Source organism: Rattus norvegicus, chromosome 11 (genome assembly GCF_036323735.1).
Source record: "Rattus norvegicus strain BN/NHsdMcwi chromosome 11, GRCr8, whole genome shotgun sequence".
NCBI classification, from domain to species: domain Eukaryota; kingdom Metazoa; phylum Chordata; class Mammalia; order Rodentia; family Muridae; genus Rattus; species Rattus norvegicus.
The window spans coordinates 43,522,391-43,538,174 of NC_086029.1; the positions used below are offsets into that span (position 1 = coordinate 43,522,391).

Consider the following 15,784-nt stretch of genomic DNA (forward strand, 5'->3'; position numbering starts at 1 on the left):
GCTGTCTGTACTCTAAGCCAAGCCTTTGCACAAGTCTTGTTCTGTCTAACTGTGGCCTGAGAGGCAGAACACATGCAGGTTCTGGGCATGAAACCTACCATCAATATGGGAGATGGGAATGCTGACATCATCTGCATCCTGCTTTCCCACAGCGCCTTGCAAGGTGCTGGCTTCTTGGACAAACTCAGAAGCTTTGTCTGTGTATGAGTAAGGATTCACCACCAGTGTCAATAAAATCTGAACATAAAAGAGGCAGGTGAAGACAGTTAAATGGCAACAAGAGAAAAAAGCCCAAAATGCCCTTGGTCTAAATCAAATAAAGTAAGAAAATATTAACCGCCATTATTATTATTATTATTATTATTATTATTATTATTAGTAGTAGTAGTAGTAGTAGTAGTAGTAGTAGTAGTAGTAGTAGTATAATTTTACTGAAAAGATTTTTTTTTTTCGGAGCTGAGGACCAAACCCAGGGCCTTGCGCTTGGTAGGCAAGCGCTCTACCACTGAGCTAAATCCCCAACCCCTACTGAAAAGATTTTAAAAGCTTTTTTGTTATACAATTTTAAAAGTATCTCTTCTGTTCTACAGTTTTGTAACTTTGCTTTTTGGATAAATTTATTCCTTCATGAAAAAAACAAGCTTCCCAAATGAAATCAAGAAGCATGCAGTAGAGTATGCTGTTCAGAGGCTAACATGGAGTGGGTTCTCAGTGTCAGCAAGATTAGGAAGACAGGAGCCCTTCAGGTGTAAATGCACACTGGGCAGTGTGGCCCAGTCAGCTGCCCCCAGCACAATCTGTTCCACGGAGCTCCGCACTCACACGCTCCAGGAACTGAATGACGGTTTCCTTGTGCTTTTCTGCAGTGCTGTCCAGGCGCTCCAGCCAGAGCTCCAACTCTCTCCACGTGTGTTCGAACACGCCTGTGTCCCGAAGAATCTGTGGGCAGTGGAGCCATGCAAAGGTCAGAACAGAAGTTACTTTTTCTGTGCAGCTGCACACGTTTCAAACCAACGTACCAGAGTACAGGTACACCAGCTCTTCTCCCAGGACGGAAACCCACTGCTGAGGACACAGAGCGGAGATCACGCCATCCCCCACTGGGGACAACATGGTACCTTTCTCACTACTGTGCACTCCCTTTCCTGCCTTAGTTCTTGGTAAGGAGAATGATCCAGGTGGTTCTGAGGCTCGTTTTTATCTGGATTTCCACAAAGACCCGATAAGCATGTGCGACTCCACCTTCAGCATGGGGACCTCCAAGTCTAGGTAGGAAGCACACCGTTCCCACCAGGGTCTGAGCTTGGGATGAGATGGTCCACTGGTGTGGGAGGCTCAGGGCTAAGTGCCCTTATACCACAGAGCCCTGCAACAGTGTGCACCAAATTTCCCACAACTGTAATCTGCACCTCTGTGGCTATCGGTTATGAGGTCAGTAAGGACACGATTGCACCAGCAGGGACTAAAACAGGGTGAGTCTCAAGTTGCTCAGGTAAGAAGCTCAAAATGCAGAAAAATTCAGAAAAAAACACAAAGTCTCATGTTGGCACCTACTGCCACCATTAGTGTTTTTGAGACAGGGTGTGGAAATGTGGCCTCAGAACTGTCTAGTCTAGACTACAGGTACCTATTACTGTATTACATGTCTGGCTGGTCAAGTGCCCATGGAGAAGTGAGGGCCACATCCAAGAGATAAGACAAGAGGACCAAGTCCTCACTCCTGCACCTGACTCTGGGAACAACTGAGATGGGGGTGATGGACAAGGGTGAAAAGTGAGAGGCCCAGGGAAGTGTGGGAAGGAGGTTCAAGCCACAGCTCTGAAACAGTTTCCCATGGGAACAGAGCCTAGGGAGAGTGTGTGTCCTGACTGACTTTCATATTTCACCTTTCCAGTCCCCACATATACACACACACAGACACAAAATAAACAAGTACATTATAAAAAATTTAAATTCCAAATAAAAGAATTCACAAAACTCTACATACTCCTAAAACATTCTAAGTCACCACCATAGGGAAGCCATGCAACCTCCTATCAGACAAGAGACTGCTACAAGATACTGACCTTCATGATCAGACGCTGAGTGGATAACTTGAGCTGTAAATGGCTACTATTCACAAACATCTTCATCAACAGGTAAAACACCGAGCGTTCTCCTCCAACGATTTCTGCCTCAGGGCCTTCCTAGAGTTTGGACATTATCTCAACTGTTAATATGCACAATTAACCAAGGCCACTACCTGCTGAGCAAACGTGTGACTGACTGCATGCTCAGCACATTGCCAGGTTCAACATGCTATCTCACTTTAATTACCAATCGGAGAGCAGTACAGGGACGCTACACACAGAAAACCTTACAAGGCAGGCCACTCATTCAGATCCTGCAGCAGCAGATGGTAACAAGCCACAGAGCAGCACATAAGCACTTCTGGGGCCACAGCTCAAGTCTTCACGTATATGGCTCACGGAATCCTCCCCTCACCTAGGAAGCAGCAGAGCTGCTGTCCTATCTGACTCACACAGAAGGTAACAATGTCCTGGAAACCAAGATCTGGCATAGCCATGCACACAAGTGGGCAGTGAAGAGCAACCCAGAGCTGTCCACCTCAGCTGCATGGGCTGCATTTCATCAGGACACCGTGTGAGCTCACCAGCCACATACTAGGGCCTTTAAAACCGCTTCCGGACTCTGAACACATGCTTTAGAGCGGTGGTCTGCACCCTTCCTGTGCTGCACCCTTTAATACAGCTCCTCATGTGCTGACCTCAATCACAAAAGGACTTAGTGCTACTATAACTGAAAGTTTGCTACTGCTATGAATTGTAATGTAAATATCTGTGATTTCTGATGGTCTTGGGTGACCCACACGCTGAGAAACCTCTGTCTTAGAGACGGGCACAGAGCCCACATTCTGTAAAGTCTGTTGATATGCAATGGCCCTTAGTGGGGATAACCTGGTCCAGTACACAATACCAGCATAGAAGACGAACTTCAGAAGCATGAAATGGGTAGAGCACAGAATGTCAATGTCGTGTGTGCAGTCCCACCCTACGCTTCACCCCCAGGATTCTCTGTAGCCCTAGCTGTGCTGGGAACTTGCTCTGTAGACCAGGCTGACCCACCTGCCTCTGCTTCCCAGGTGCTGGGATTAAAGGCCTGTGCCAACTGCCTCCAGGCTGTCAATCAATGTCTTAGAGTTGCCATTTCTTTCACATTAAGTGGCCTCTTTTGGGCAAATTTTCATGGACAAAGACTGTGTGGAAAACATATCTTATAGTGTGACACTTCTTGTGACACTCAGGATCCAAAAGCACTCACAGTGTCATGCCATAAAGTGCCAAAGGAGAACTACAGAGCACAGTGTGTCATGTGCTGTCCCTTCTACTTGATAAACTGCTCTCGGCCTCCATTGTTTCTGTCACTCTTTAAAGACTGTCCTGAACACACCTGGACAAGTGACCCATCAGCAGGAACTTCCTGGTGCATGCTGACTTGATGTGCAGATAAGATGGCGGTTACTGGGTAGTGACAGTACTCTGGGAGGACTGTTCACCTTTACTTTCACTTGTAAAGGTTTGCCTTTGTCCCGGGAAACACAAGCACAGGGACTAAGCCTCCTTCTTCCACCCTCCACTTCTCCTCCTGGGGATAGCTGGTGTCCTGGTTTCCATGCCTTTTTAGTAACGACGCACACATACGTGTGTGAATAGCTGTGAATGTACAAGCACATGTGCACATATCCAGGTGTGTATTCCCTCCTTTGGAATGACAGCTATTGTTATCTTTTCTTTTGCCATCTTAAGCAATGCACTTGCACTGCTGTGCATGGAAACTTTCGCATTCCTCTGACCCACTCCTGCTACCCCACAACGTATTATGGTCTAGATTGCTTGGTTTTTAATGAGGCCCAAGTTTCTTGCATTTAGAAAAAGAAAAGTGTGAAGGAGGTGGCTCAGTGGCGCAGTGGTAGAGCACTTAACTAGCACACACAGGCTTTAGGTTCTATGCCCTGCACCAGTGTGGAAAAGGACAACTTTTCTAACTTTCCGAGTATATCATCAAGAGCTACTGGCCCAACCCAGCTGGAATGAAATTACCAACATATAGCATGCCATTTCAGGATGGAGACAGCTGAAGGCTGAGAGGAGGGCTCAGGACAGCACTATCTGGGCCCACCACAGAGCTCTAGCATTGCAGAAGTGTCCTGAACTCTCTCTGACCCCAGCAGCCTGCCCAACATGGTATGGGTGGAGAGGTCAAAGCACCCTTTGTGCAGTCTGCCATCTTGTAAGTCCTTATGCAATTATGAATTGTCCTCAACTCAGAAGGAGAATTCTGAAAATGTTGTGTGTAAATGTCAACATGCCTTTCCATGCCCTGGTTCCATATAAAAAAGGTTTGTAGGAACCAAGTCACTGTGTGATCTGAGGTACCCAAAAGCACATGTAACCTTGTCAGTCATCCTTCAGTGCACAGGAGGGACAGCACCTAGGACACAGGCGAACATCTGGTGCCTGCTGACCTTCCTTGCATGAGTGAAGATGCTAGTCCTAGAAGATGCTGCTGAAGGCATGCAGACACTGTGTCCAGTATCTGCCAGCCTCAGCTCTCTGTTAGCACGGTGGTGCTCCCAGCCTCAGCTCTCTGTTAGCACGGTGGTGCTCCCATTCTGGGTACTGAGTTCTCTCAGGGTGAGAACAAAGGGAAAGTCATGTGCTTTATTTCCAAATGTGTTCACTGACAAGAACTGGGAAAGAATGGAGAGAAAAGTCAAGCACACTGGCAGAAGACTGGAGATGCCCAATTCCTACCTGTGCCTTTAGCCACAAAAACTTGTTAGCAGGCAGTTCCAGGGCTACCTTCAGCATGTGGTGCTGCAGGATGGGAGGAGCCTCCTCAGCAGGGCCCTGCTCAGAGATGATGCCTGCAGCCAGAGATCCGGAAAACACAATATTACCCAGAATAGGGGAGAGAAAGGACAGAGAAGGACGTAGACTGCTCCCTGTGTTCCATGCTCCCTCACTCAGGCTGTGAGCAGCATACTTCTCTTGACAACCCCCCATTTGATGTCTATCGGAATTTGTCAACAAAAGTCCAATTCTACAAGCTCAAAATACCCCTTGTTTGTCCCTTAGCCAATTTCAGCCTGTCCTATAACTGGTCACCATACTATATACCACTCCCTTAAAGTATGGTCCCAAACTCATGAACCTTACACCCCCATTATACCATGCAGAGAGCAGGCCTATTAGCCAGGCCGTAAGTATTTGTACACAGAGACTACGAGCACCAAGCCTGACCACTGACTCTGTTCCCTAGCCTGGTCTCTAGAGTCCTCCCCTGCTTGGGAAGGCTACTGCTCCTAAGACCTACATGGCCTTTATATGGAAAGGCAACTTTTCACCCTTGATGATTAAAATGCTAATTATAAGTCTTGAGAAATAACTATTTCAAGAATTTATATAAATTCCAAGAATGGTATTTTTGCAAGTCACTATAGGCCAATTATAAAATCGATTTTATTAGGCAAACTTGACCATCAAGGAACCGTATCCAGACCAGCATGATGATAATTTAGACAAGATGGTTTGAGCTGACTCACTCGGGTAACGTAACGTAACCATGCACACTGCACCTCTGTACAAACAGGATGGCATGTCCCTTCTACAGGGCTCTCCTTTCTTCCCCTTGCAGCCTTGTCTTGGAATAAGTACCAAATGACCTGGTTTGGGGACAACCCTGAGCAGCATGCCCAAGCAGCTTGCCCTCTCACTGCTGTCCTAGGTGTTCACTAGGTAAGTAATATGGGAGCCTCACTGTCAGAGACAATAGTGGTACAAATAAATCATGGTGGTGGATTACATCTGCTGATAAACTGCCCATCTACCCCTCCTGGTCCTTGCTCCTAGACTCTGCTGTAGTTTATTGGAGTGACCTTTGTCCCCCACTGGCAGAAACAGAAGCAGCTTCGCCTGCAGTCCCCCCCCCTCCTTTTTTAAAGATTTATTTATTATATGTAAGTACACTGTAGCTGTCTTCACACACACCAGAAGAGGGCATCAGATCTCATTACAGATGGTTGTAAGCCACCATGTGGTTGCTGGGATTTGAACTCAGGACCTCTGGAAGAGCAACGGTGCTCTTAACTGCTGAGCCATCTCTCCAGCCCTCGCCTGCTGTCCCTTAAGACCCACCTTTTAGGAGCTTGCTGAAGTCAAAGTTGTACTGCGTGACCACATGGGGAACAACCTGTTGGTAGAGGCATATGACCTGGAGCAGGACGGATTTCAGAAGAATTGTTTCTGCATCATCTGCACCAAAGGGAGACAACATGCATTAGGACAAATATTTGTCCTTTGTCCCTGATCAGGTGAGCATTCACAGCCCTACACAACTAGCCCCAGCCAACTGCATCCTCTGCACTGAGGCTACAAAAGACATAGTGAGCACATTGAAGGGTCAGTGTGGTAGCAGGGTTGATGCTGTCCCATGGACCTGCTCTTAAGCACTCTTTACTGCTGCAGCTTGCTCAGGCCAAGGTTGCCTACCAATCTTGGGCTTCCTGTCCTCATCCGAACAGCAGGGATGCACAGTAAGGACTGCCCTATGGTGTCTAGATATGGAAAACCACACCTGGCCAACACCAAATTTTAACACAAGAGAGGCCTGGTAAGCCCACCCCTATCTGTACAGCAGCCAAGAGTCCTCACCCATTCATACAGCATGCATGGGTAGTCAAGCCTTTTGAGACATGGTGCTGGCATACAAACACTAAAGTATTTCTGATATTAAAACTCACTAAAATGTACAATTCCACCTAATGCTTCTCCCTAGGCAAAGAAGGATACAGAATTTTCATGGCTAGAGGGGCCTTGACACAGAACTGCTTAAGGATCCTCTGAGGAGCCATCCTGGCTGCCTGACATCTCTGTCCAAGGTCAAGAGCAGAGGTAGCTGAAGCCCTCACCACGATGGACAGCTTTGGAGGCAGCAGGAGTCTTGCTACTGCTCTTCTTCCCCTTCTCATGGTTCTCCTTAATCTCTTGCTTTTTAAATGATTGCCAGACCCAAATAACAGTGTTCAGATCTGGCAAAATCTAGGTGAAAAAGAGAAGCAAAGATTACAAATTCGTCATTTGAAGCATGGAAAGACATCAATGAACTGACGTACTGACAGGGAAAAAGCAAAAACAAACCCAGAGAGGAAACCTAAGGGAGAATAGCTCATCCCTGTAAGCTCGCTCCTGCGGTACATCCTAGAACTGCACTCAGTCTTCCACTCAGCCCAGGTGGTGGGACTGGAGGGCCTCTTCCTGGAAACACCTCCAGGAATCTGCCAAGGACCACCAGGGCGCTCCGCACTGCTGGCCAGTATGCAGACTTAACCATGGAGAAAGCAGATATCTACCAGCCTCCAACTGCCATTCCCGTCTAACCTGAGCCACAGTCCCATCAGTGTGTGTGTGCATTTACAGTTAGGGGAAATAAGCCACAGGCCCCACTAGAACGACAATCCACTGTTTCTGTGCAAAGGCAAGTCAGAGCCTGACTCCTAGCTCACTCAAAGATCTGTTCTAAGTGAGATCTCTAAGCAAACGTCGTATTTGCTGCTCCTGAGTACTGTGCCAGGACACTGCCTGCTAGCTCCGCCATCCAGCAGCTAAGAGGGCACATCCCTCAGCTCCCACCCCATGTCCCAAGAAAACACTTTCTCTCATCTGTGTTTGGAGACCAGGTCTGCAGTGAAAACTTAAACCTAGCCATGCACCTACCTTGCTCAAGGCTTCTCTGAAGAGCTGAACAAATTCTTCCATCATCTCAGCTGTGTACACGTCTGAATCTTGCCAGATCTCTTTGTCCAGACAGTGGTCAACTGTTTTTAATGCTCTCTTCAAAATGATCGAAATAAGGGATAATGCTGACTGTTTTACAGGTATGCTGTCCAACTAGGAAGAAAAGAGAACTGAAATCATATGTGTCTCTCGGGGACAGCTGTGCTTGACAGGTTCCTGCTGTTCTCGTTACTATTAGGGAAAAGCCAAAGAGTTGACAGGACTCTTTACTGAGAAGTGGTGACCTGGGGACCTTCCCCATAGACATCTATCCTGTCGGAGTCCCATGGTAGACTGCTCTGCACATACTTCTCAGTCAGCCTTCCCTGACAACCACTCAGCTATTACAAATTATCTGCAGTGAGAGCACAGGATCTCTGCCCAGCAGCCACTTAGGACCCATAAGAAGCACTCACATGCAGTAAGATAGTGAGACGTCAAGGAAACATGCCAGCTTGCTTGTGAGGAAAGGTTGCACCTTTATAAAGACTAAGCAACTCTGGTAACTTAGATGAAATCTGCCCACCAAGTTTACATGCTAGACGCCCAGTTCCAAAACGGTGGCAGTGAGAGGTGACAGAATATTTAGGGGGTAGGATTATTGAGTAGGCTTAAGTTGTCCGTTCTCACGGGATGAGTTGATTTCTAGAAGCAAGGGTTGTTGCAAAACCAAAAAACAAACAAAAAAACAAAAACCAAAAATCCTGGGCCAGGGCTGATGGTGCATGCATATAATTCTAGCACCCAGAAGACTGAGGCAGGAGGATCATCATGAGTTGAAGGCCAACCTGACCATCAAGAAATCAAAGAAAAGTAAGCCAGCCCCTCACCATGTGTTCCTGCCCACTCTGCTCACACACTGTAGCCTCTTTGTTCATCCACTGCTACTCATGGCACAGTAAGTGGGGCCTCACTAAAGCCTAAACACACAAGGTCACTCAATCTTGGACTTTTAGCCTCTAAAGTTATGCACAAGTACACAACTTAAAGTGTTGGAATAGCGACAAAGGATGGACACACGGAGACACACACACACACACACACACACACACACACACACACACACACACCACAGACTTCTGATACCCAGAGTTCTCAGTTAGAGAACAACCAAGAAGAGTGTCAAGGACCTAAGTGACCTCAGAGACTGAGTAATGTTCAAGGACCTGTAGGTCCTATCAGCAAAAACAGGATGGGCCCAGGACACTGTGGTAAAAAAAAAAAAAAAAAAAAAAAAAAAGGAACCCTGAGAATGATGTTTCTGATGGGATATGAGGAATTCTACCAGAGATAAGATATCAATTCTTTTTTTGAAGTTTATTTTGTGTGTGTGGTATGTGTGTCTGAGTGTGAGTATATGCACGTGAATGTAGGTACTTGTAGACATCAGGAGACAGTATCAGAAGTCCTGGAGATACAGGCAGCTGTGAACTGCCCAACATGGGTGCTAGAAACTAAAGTTGGGTCCTCTGGAAGAAAAGCAAGTGCTCTCAGCCACCAAATAAGGATACAAAACTTAAGTATCACTTTTTCCTCCAACACTACCTGAAAATATAATAAGTATCACTTTTTCCTCAAACACTACCCTCAATATAAATGGTCCCCGTAAATCTTAACACCTGGTCCATAAGGCCCTTCAAAGAATTAAGAGATTGATGCTATTTCCAGATATCCTGAATGAGTGAAGTTTTACCACAATACCTTCCCTTCCTAACATTTTCCGGCACCCACACACCCTACAGAAATGTACAGGGTTGGGGTCCCCACAGAATGTTGAAGCAGAGCTGAAGACACCATGCTAGTCACTGCCAGAAGAAATGGCTAACCCCAGGTGCACAGTTGTCCTCGTCAGTGACTTCAAGGCAAAGCTCTGTCTGACAAAACAGTCAGACACCATCAGCAGGTGTTTTTAGGGACCACATGCTGCAGATGGCAGCAGAAGAAAGCTGGGTGTGTATGACTTACCTTTGTTTTCACATTTTAAATTTTATTTTGTGTGTGTGTGAATGTTTTGCCTAAATGCATGTATGTCTGTGCAGCATAGATAGATAGATAGATAGATAGATAGATAGATAGATAGATAGATAGATAGATAGATAGATAAGTAGATCGATCGATCCATGGTATACACATACATACACACAAACAGCAGAGGCCACAAGAGGGCATCTGATCCCCTGAAACTGAAGTCACAGAAGGTTGTAAGCCAATACTTGCTAGGAACTTATTAACTCAGTTCTCTGACTGAGTCATCTCTTTCCCTGTGACTTACATTTAATGCCTGAGTGAACATGATCTTATTGCACACCAGAGGCACTGTGGTCACCATCACCATCGCCAGGAGCCTTGGCAAGGGGATAAACTCTCTAGTCCAAAAGGCCGGGGAAATCTCTGGCTGGGCCTCATAGATCTACAAAAGGGAAGAAAGAGATTGAGTTATGGATGGAAGAGGTACTAGGTATAAATCCCCCAAATCCATTACCTATCACTACACAACCTGCTAGACCCGGTCCTGCTGCCCCTGACAGGTTACTGACAAACCACTCACTCAATCCCTTTGAAGCTTCATGAAAATCCTTTAGACAGACACTTAACACACAAATGTGCTGCTCAGATGTCAAACGTCAATGAGATGACCAGCCTCACAGTAAACAAGCTACACCATAAGGATTCACACCACACTATAAAACCACACAAGTGCCCCTTCAGCAGCATGGGGCTGGACAGCAATAGAAGCAGCTCCCAGGACAGATGCTGGCACATGGCAGCTTTTCTACACATGGCCAAGGTGAGTGCTTCTCACAGGACTCACAAGGCCTGCACACATGTGCTCTAAGAAAACCATGTATGAATCAAAAGAGCTGGTTTTACAGATAATGCCCAGGACGAGCTGAGGCATAAGCCAACAATCATAGAAATGTACCCAACTGAAGACCATAAGTCTGAGAGAAGGCTGAGCTACATTATGGTCACTGCTAAAGCTGTTTACTTTATTTACAGTTAAGTGTGATCTGCAGATCCAAGATCCACAGCTCTTTGAGTACCAATATGATGTTCAAGTTTCACATAGCAGAGCTGTCTCAGTGAGTAGGAGCACTTGACACATAAGTATATGGACCTTTGCTCAACACCCAGGACTTACATAAAATACCAGGCATGACTGGGCAGCCCCAGGTGTGTGTGGGAAGACACAGGAGGGTCACCATGCCTCCAAAAACCTTGTAGAGGTTGTACAAAATTACAAAATCCACCCCACCCTACCCTACCCCACCCCACTCATGCAAACCTTCCCGGTCACAAGCATTCAGGATGGGATATCTATCTGATCCACACATCACGCAAACATTTTTGTTACAAGTTTTACTGTTCTGTTCAGACTTCACTGATATCAGCCTAAATTGTGACTCCCAAGGATCAGAAATGAGCTCAACTGAATCAAAAGGGAAAATTCCAAATCCAGCTCAGTGAGAAACCAATGCTACCACAGGGTAAGGCCACCAATCGTGTGGTCCACAATACCCCATCCCCGAGACGGGCTTCACTGCACACCCCGGCAGAGCAGATGCCCGCTGGCCCCACCTGCCAGACGCACCCGGCCCACACACCAGCTCTGCTGAGCCCTGTACCTTGTTCAGCAGCTTCACGTTGTTTAGCCAAGTGGACTTCACTCTTGGGAGGAAGGAGAATGTGACCTCCCTGAAGTATTTGGTCAGCAGGTCTGGGCACACCTTCAGGATGCTTACCACGAGTGAGGCCACCAGCTCATCCCCTGCTGCAGTTTTCAAACTCAACAGGAAGTGCAAGAGTGTCAGGTTGCCTCCTCTGTTAGGAACAGAGACAAGACCAGAAAGGTCAGCAAGAGAAGTTCAAATACACTGAGCACTGGAGTCACACGACTCCAGGGTATCCCACAGGTATGCCTTGGCCTGAGGGCACACAAGGGGCTGCAATCTCCCTCCTCTGCTTCTGAATGGCTGAAAAGGTCTCTATTTCACCTCACTTGGCAATTGGAGCCCTAGGGAAGGAATCTTATGGGAAAAGAGCCATGGTGTCCCCAAGTAGGCAAAGTATCTTCAAGTATAAAGTGAAGATGAGGAAAGCCAGGCATGGTAACACATTCCTGAAACTCAAGCTGTTCAGGAGGCTGAAGTGGGAAGATAGTTTTAAGCATGCAAGCTCTAGACCAGACTGTGCAACAAACAAAAACAAGCAGAAAAACCCTGCTGACATAAAACCTCAAAGGGAAGCACCAACCCAGGATCTCAACAGCTGAAGCTCCTCCAGGGCTCTGTGCTTCATCTGCCCAAAGCCATAAGGCTATTTCCACATCTGCTTAACCCTGGGTAGTTGGAGCATCCAGATGCAATCATGCTTCGCCATCTGCTCTTGACTGGCTTACTAGGTTGCCATACTATGGGCTATCACCTAGCTTTAAAGTCATATTTGGCAGTTATAGTCATTTGTCCTCATCTATAGTCACTTCATTGTCACAACAGCAGTGCTGGGTAGTCACAGAGACTGGCCTATCAATCTTAGTCTACTACTTGGCCCTCACAGAAAAGGCTGCCACCCCTTGCTCTATGCTGGCCCCTTGTCTTCAGTGATTACTTAGGGGACAGCAGCCACCATCCTAGACAATAAGGAGTCTCTGCTTGCTCTTCTCACCAATCAGACTGTGAACAAAGAAATAACTGCATGGTGGTGAAAAGCCACAGAAGCCTGCCACACAAGAGAGGGGCTATTTGAGCAACAAGGATTACCAGGGTGAGCTTCCCTGAAGTGCTGACACTTGTGTGGGAGCAGAAGTAAGGGGGTGAGTGTCATGACTGTCGGGGCCCTGCTTCTAATTCCTCAGTCCTTTCCACTTTGAACAGCAAGCACACTGTCCCCTCAGCTCCTAAACACAACACTTAGTATTTGCCAAAGGTTTTAAAACTCCACATTAACTACAGCGTTTTGCAAACTTATAGCACATCAACTGATGCTCTAATGCTTACTAAGTGACCATCTTTTTTGGGGGCGTAGTAATAAAAGGGAAATTGCTTAAAGGCATGTCAGTAACAGGTTTCTAACAGTTCTAACATTGTACTGAATTCTAAAACCCTAAGTTGCATTTTAACAGGAAAATTAATTCATTCTGATGAGGAAAAAAAGGTTCCAATTAAGTTTTTTAAAAGTTAGGGCTAGAGATATAGCTCAGCAGTAGGGTACTTGCCTAGAATGCTCAAAGCCCTAGAGCTCATTCCTACCACACAGAATAAAATAAAAATAAATAGTAAATAAATAGTAAAGGGTGAAATAAATATAGTAAATTAATCAGAATAACCTTAAAACAAATCTATACTCATAGGCAGATTTCCCACCATGCCACCATGCTGAAGGTGTTAGTTATGTCCCTGCAGCTGCTCCAGTTAGCAGTTATAAGTAACTGAATTCTTTTGTGTTTGTTTGTTTGTTTGTTTGTTTGTTTGTTAAGACAGAGTCTCTTTACTATGTAGCTGAGTCTGTCCTGGAACTTACTATGTAGTCCAGGCTAGGCTTGAACTCAAGAGAGCCATCTGCCTCCCAGATGCTAGGATTAAAGACATGCTACCAGGCTAAAGACATACCCAGGCTAAAGTTTTAAAAGAAATGCTATGCAATCAGGAGGAGGGAAATAAAGCACTGAGGAGTAGAAAGCATGCTCATCTTTTATTACTGAACGGAGGTGGGGCAAAACAAATATGGACATATATATTATAGTTATCTGACTACACAAATACATTTAAAAAATTAATTAAAAAAAAAGCATTTTAAAAAAATGTGGGGGGGGGGCAGAGAGATGGCTCAGCGGTTAAGAGCACTGACTGCCCTTTCCGAGGTTCTGAGTTCAATTCCCAGCAACCGCATGGTGGCTCACAACCATCTGTAATGGGATCTGACTCTCTCTTCTGGTGTCTGAAGAGAGTGATGGTGTACTCACATACATAAAATAAACCTTTAAAAAAAAAAGCATTTTTAAAAAAATTAATACCATTAGGCTTGGTCCTCCTTTCCTTACTGATAAAATCTTGTACCTGTGAACAAGGAAATACAAACCTCAAAACTCCACTCTGAAGTCCAACCCAGTGGCAGCACGTTGGAGGAGCAGGGGCTGTTTAGCCATTACATCAATCAGCCTTGGAATCAGATTTTTGCACCCAGTGGAACCTCTGCCACTCACAAGGTAAGTGCCTTGGCCTATAGCTACCTTTCTCTTATGTAAAATTGGGCTAACAGAGCTCAGGGTTGCTATAAAGCCTGTTTCAGCAGGGAGCTCTTTCTCTGATCCTGGGACACTATTGTCTTTATAAATACACACATGCACTACCACTCCCTTGGTAAAGGGACCTTTATCTGTGTGCCTGAATTGCATCTGTGAGCCCTCTGTCTCCAAGGGCACTGATAGATACAGACTCTCCAAATCTCCCCTAAATGAGTTCAGCCAGGTCCATGATTCTGACTTGAAGCACTACAATATCCATCATTTAGCTGGTTTCCACTGGACAGTCAGGATGTACCAACCTTTAGGAAACACACACACACACGCACGCACGCACGCACGCACGCACGCACGCACGCACGCACGTTCCCAGATCAATGCACTCACCTGCCAGAAGTCCCCAAAGAGGCGTCATAAAAACTAATCCCATGCTTTCGAGAACAGCAGAGGTCTATCAGGAAGTTATGAACGAGGTCCCTCACCATGGCTTTCCCTGCCTCTTCAGCAGACATCTAGAAGGGGTTAATAAACTATCAATTCCAAGGTCCTTAGTGACAGCTACAGAATAAAAACTGGGCAATAACACTTGATGTTGTAACTAGGGATGTACTTTAAATCAAATACTTGAGATCAATTCAATAGCAAACAAGCAAACCCCAGGCAATAGATACACACTGATCAGGACCAAGGAACACTCCTAAGAAGATTCAGCTTGTACGTTTAAACTTTAAAAGGTTAAAAATGACTTGATTTGTCTTGTGCTTTTGAATAAAAGCCCACAATTATGATTGCCTTTGTTGGCTTGTGGGATTCCTGGTGAGGAACATACAACAATGTTTAAAGCAGAAGAACAAGGACAAGATGGAAGGAAGCCAAAGTAGGCTCTCAAGATGGCCATCAACTTAGCAGTGACACTGAGCCCAGCCCTTACCAGGCTAGCAGAGCCCACATTCAGAAGCATTCAATGAAAACCAAAATGAAAGCTAGGCTTTCGCCAATGGGAGGGTGCAGCTTTAATTTAGCTCATGAATTAATCACAACATAAGCAAAATGTGAGGTCTTCTGGACAGAATTCTGAAATAAGAAAGTTATACTGCAAAAGCTAGATATCATAAAAAGGAAAAGAGCCAAGGGAAGAGGAGGAAGCGGCAGCCCGGAGGAGCCCTACAAACCTACCAGTCAGGTACTGCAGGGCCAGGCAGAGTGCCACTCCACCACGAGATAATTATTTTCTCATTAAAAACAAAAGGAGTATTACTCATTGTTCCAAGACCAGAATAAAAATCTTACAGGAATTGCATTATACCTGGCAAAGAATTAATTTAACTCTATGAATATAAGTCAGAATAGATCAGATGGTGTTCCCTTAGAGGTCTGAGGCAGGGCACAGAAGTTTGCTTATCCTGACTGTGAGGTCATACAAGAACAAAGCTAAGAGAAACCCTGGACTCACCTCCGTACTCTCTGGGTTCTCTGGAACAATATCTGAGACCCCGTTCCAGTTGTAGAGGGCAGCTATATGGTTCAGAAGCTGCCCAGTAAAGAAACGAACCTTCTGGGTTTTTGTGATGTTTTTATTGTGAATCACCTGGATACAGTAAGACAAGAAAGAAAAACGGAAGTCAATCATATCTATGTTCTACTACTATGAAAGTACGCATGCCAGGAGAAGATAATTTACCAAAGAAAAATAGAAATAGAGACTCTG

The 15,784-nt window shown here is 45.7% G+C and overlaps 1 protein-coding gene across 3 annotated transcripts in view; it reads right to left on the bottom strand.

Moving 5' to 3' along the window:
* Urb1 (URB1 ribosome biogenesis homolog) overlaps window positions 1-15,784 on the bottom strand; it is a 60,766-nt gene that overhangs the window by 31,758 nt on the left and 13,224 nt on the right. For all 3 annotated transcript variants that reach the window (NM_001191661.1, XM_039088427.2, XM_039088428.2), the window contains exons 7-17: window positions 15,530-15,664; window positions 14,464-14,588; window positions 11,462-11,657; window positions 10,108-10,245; window positions 7,776-7,949; window positions 6,971-7,100; window positions 6,198-6,314; window positions 4,815-4,927; window positions 2,067-2,186; window positions 823-939; window positions 99-237 (exon numbers count right to left, since the gene is read on the bottom strand). In NM_001191661.1, coding sequence (NP_001178590.1) covers window positions 99-237; window positions 823-939; window positions 2,067-2,186; window positions 4,815-4,927; window positions 6,198-6,314; window positions 6,971-7,100; window positions 7,776-7,949; window positions 10,108-10,245; window positions 11,462-11,657; window positions 14,464-14,588; window positions 15,530-15,664 — 1,504 coding nt within the window. The remainder of the gene's footprint in view (window positions 1-98; window positions 238-822; window positions 940-2,066; window positions 2,187-4,814; window positions 4,928-6,197; window positions 6,315-6,970; window positions 7,101-7,775; window positions 7,950-10,107; window positions 10,246-11,461; window positions 11,658-14,463; window positions 14,589-15,529; window positions 15,665-15,784) is intronic.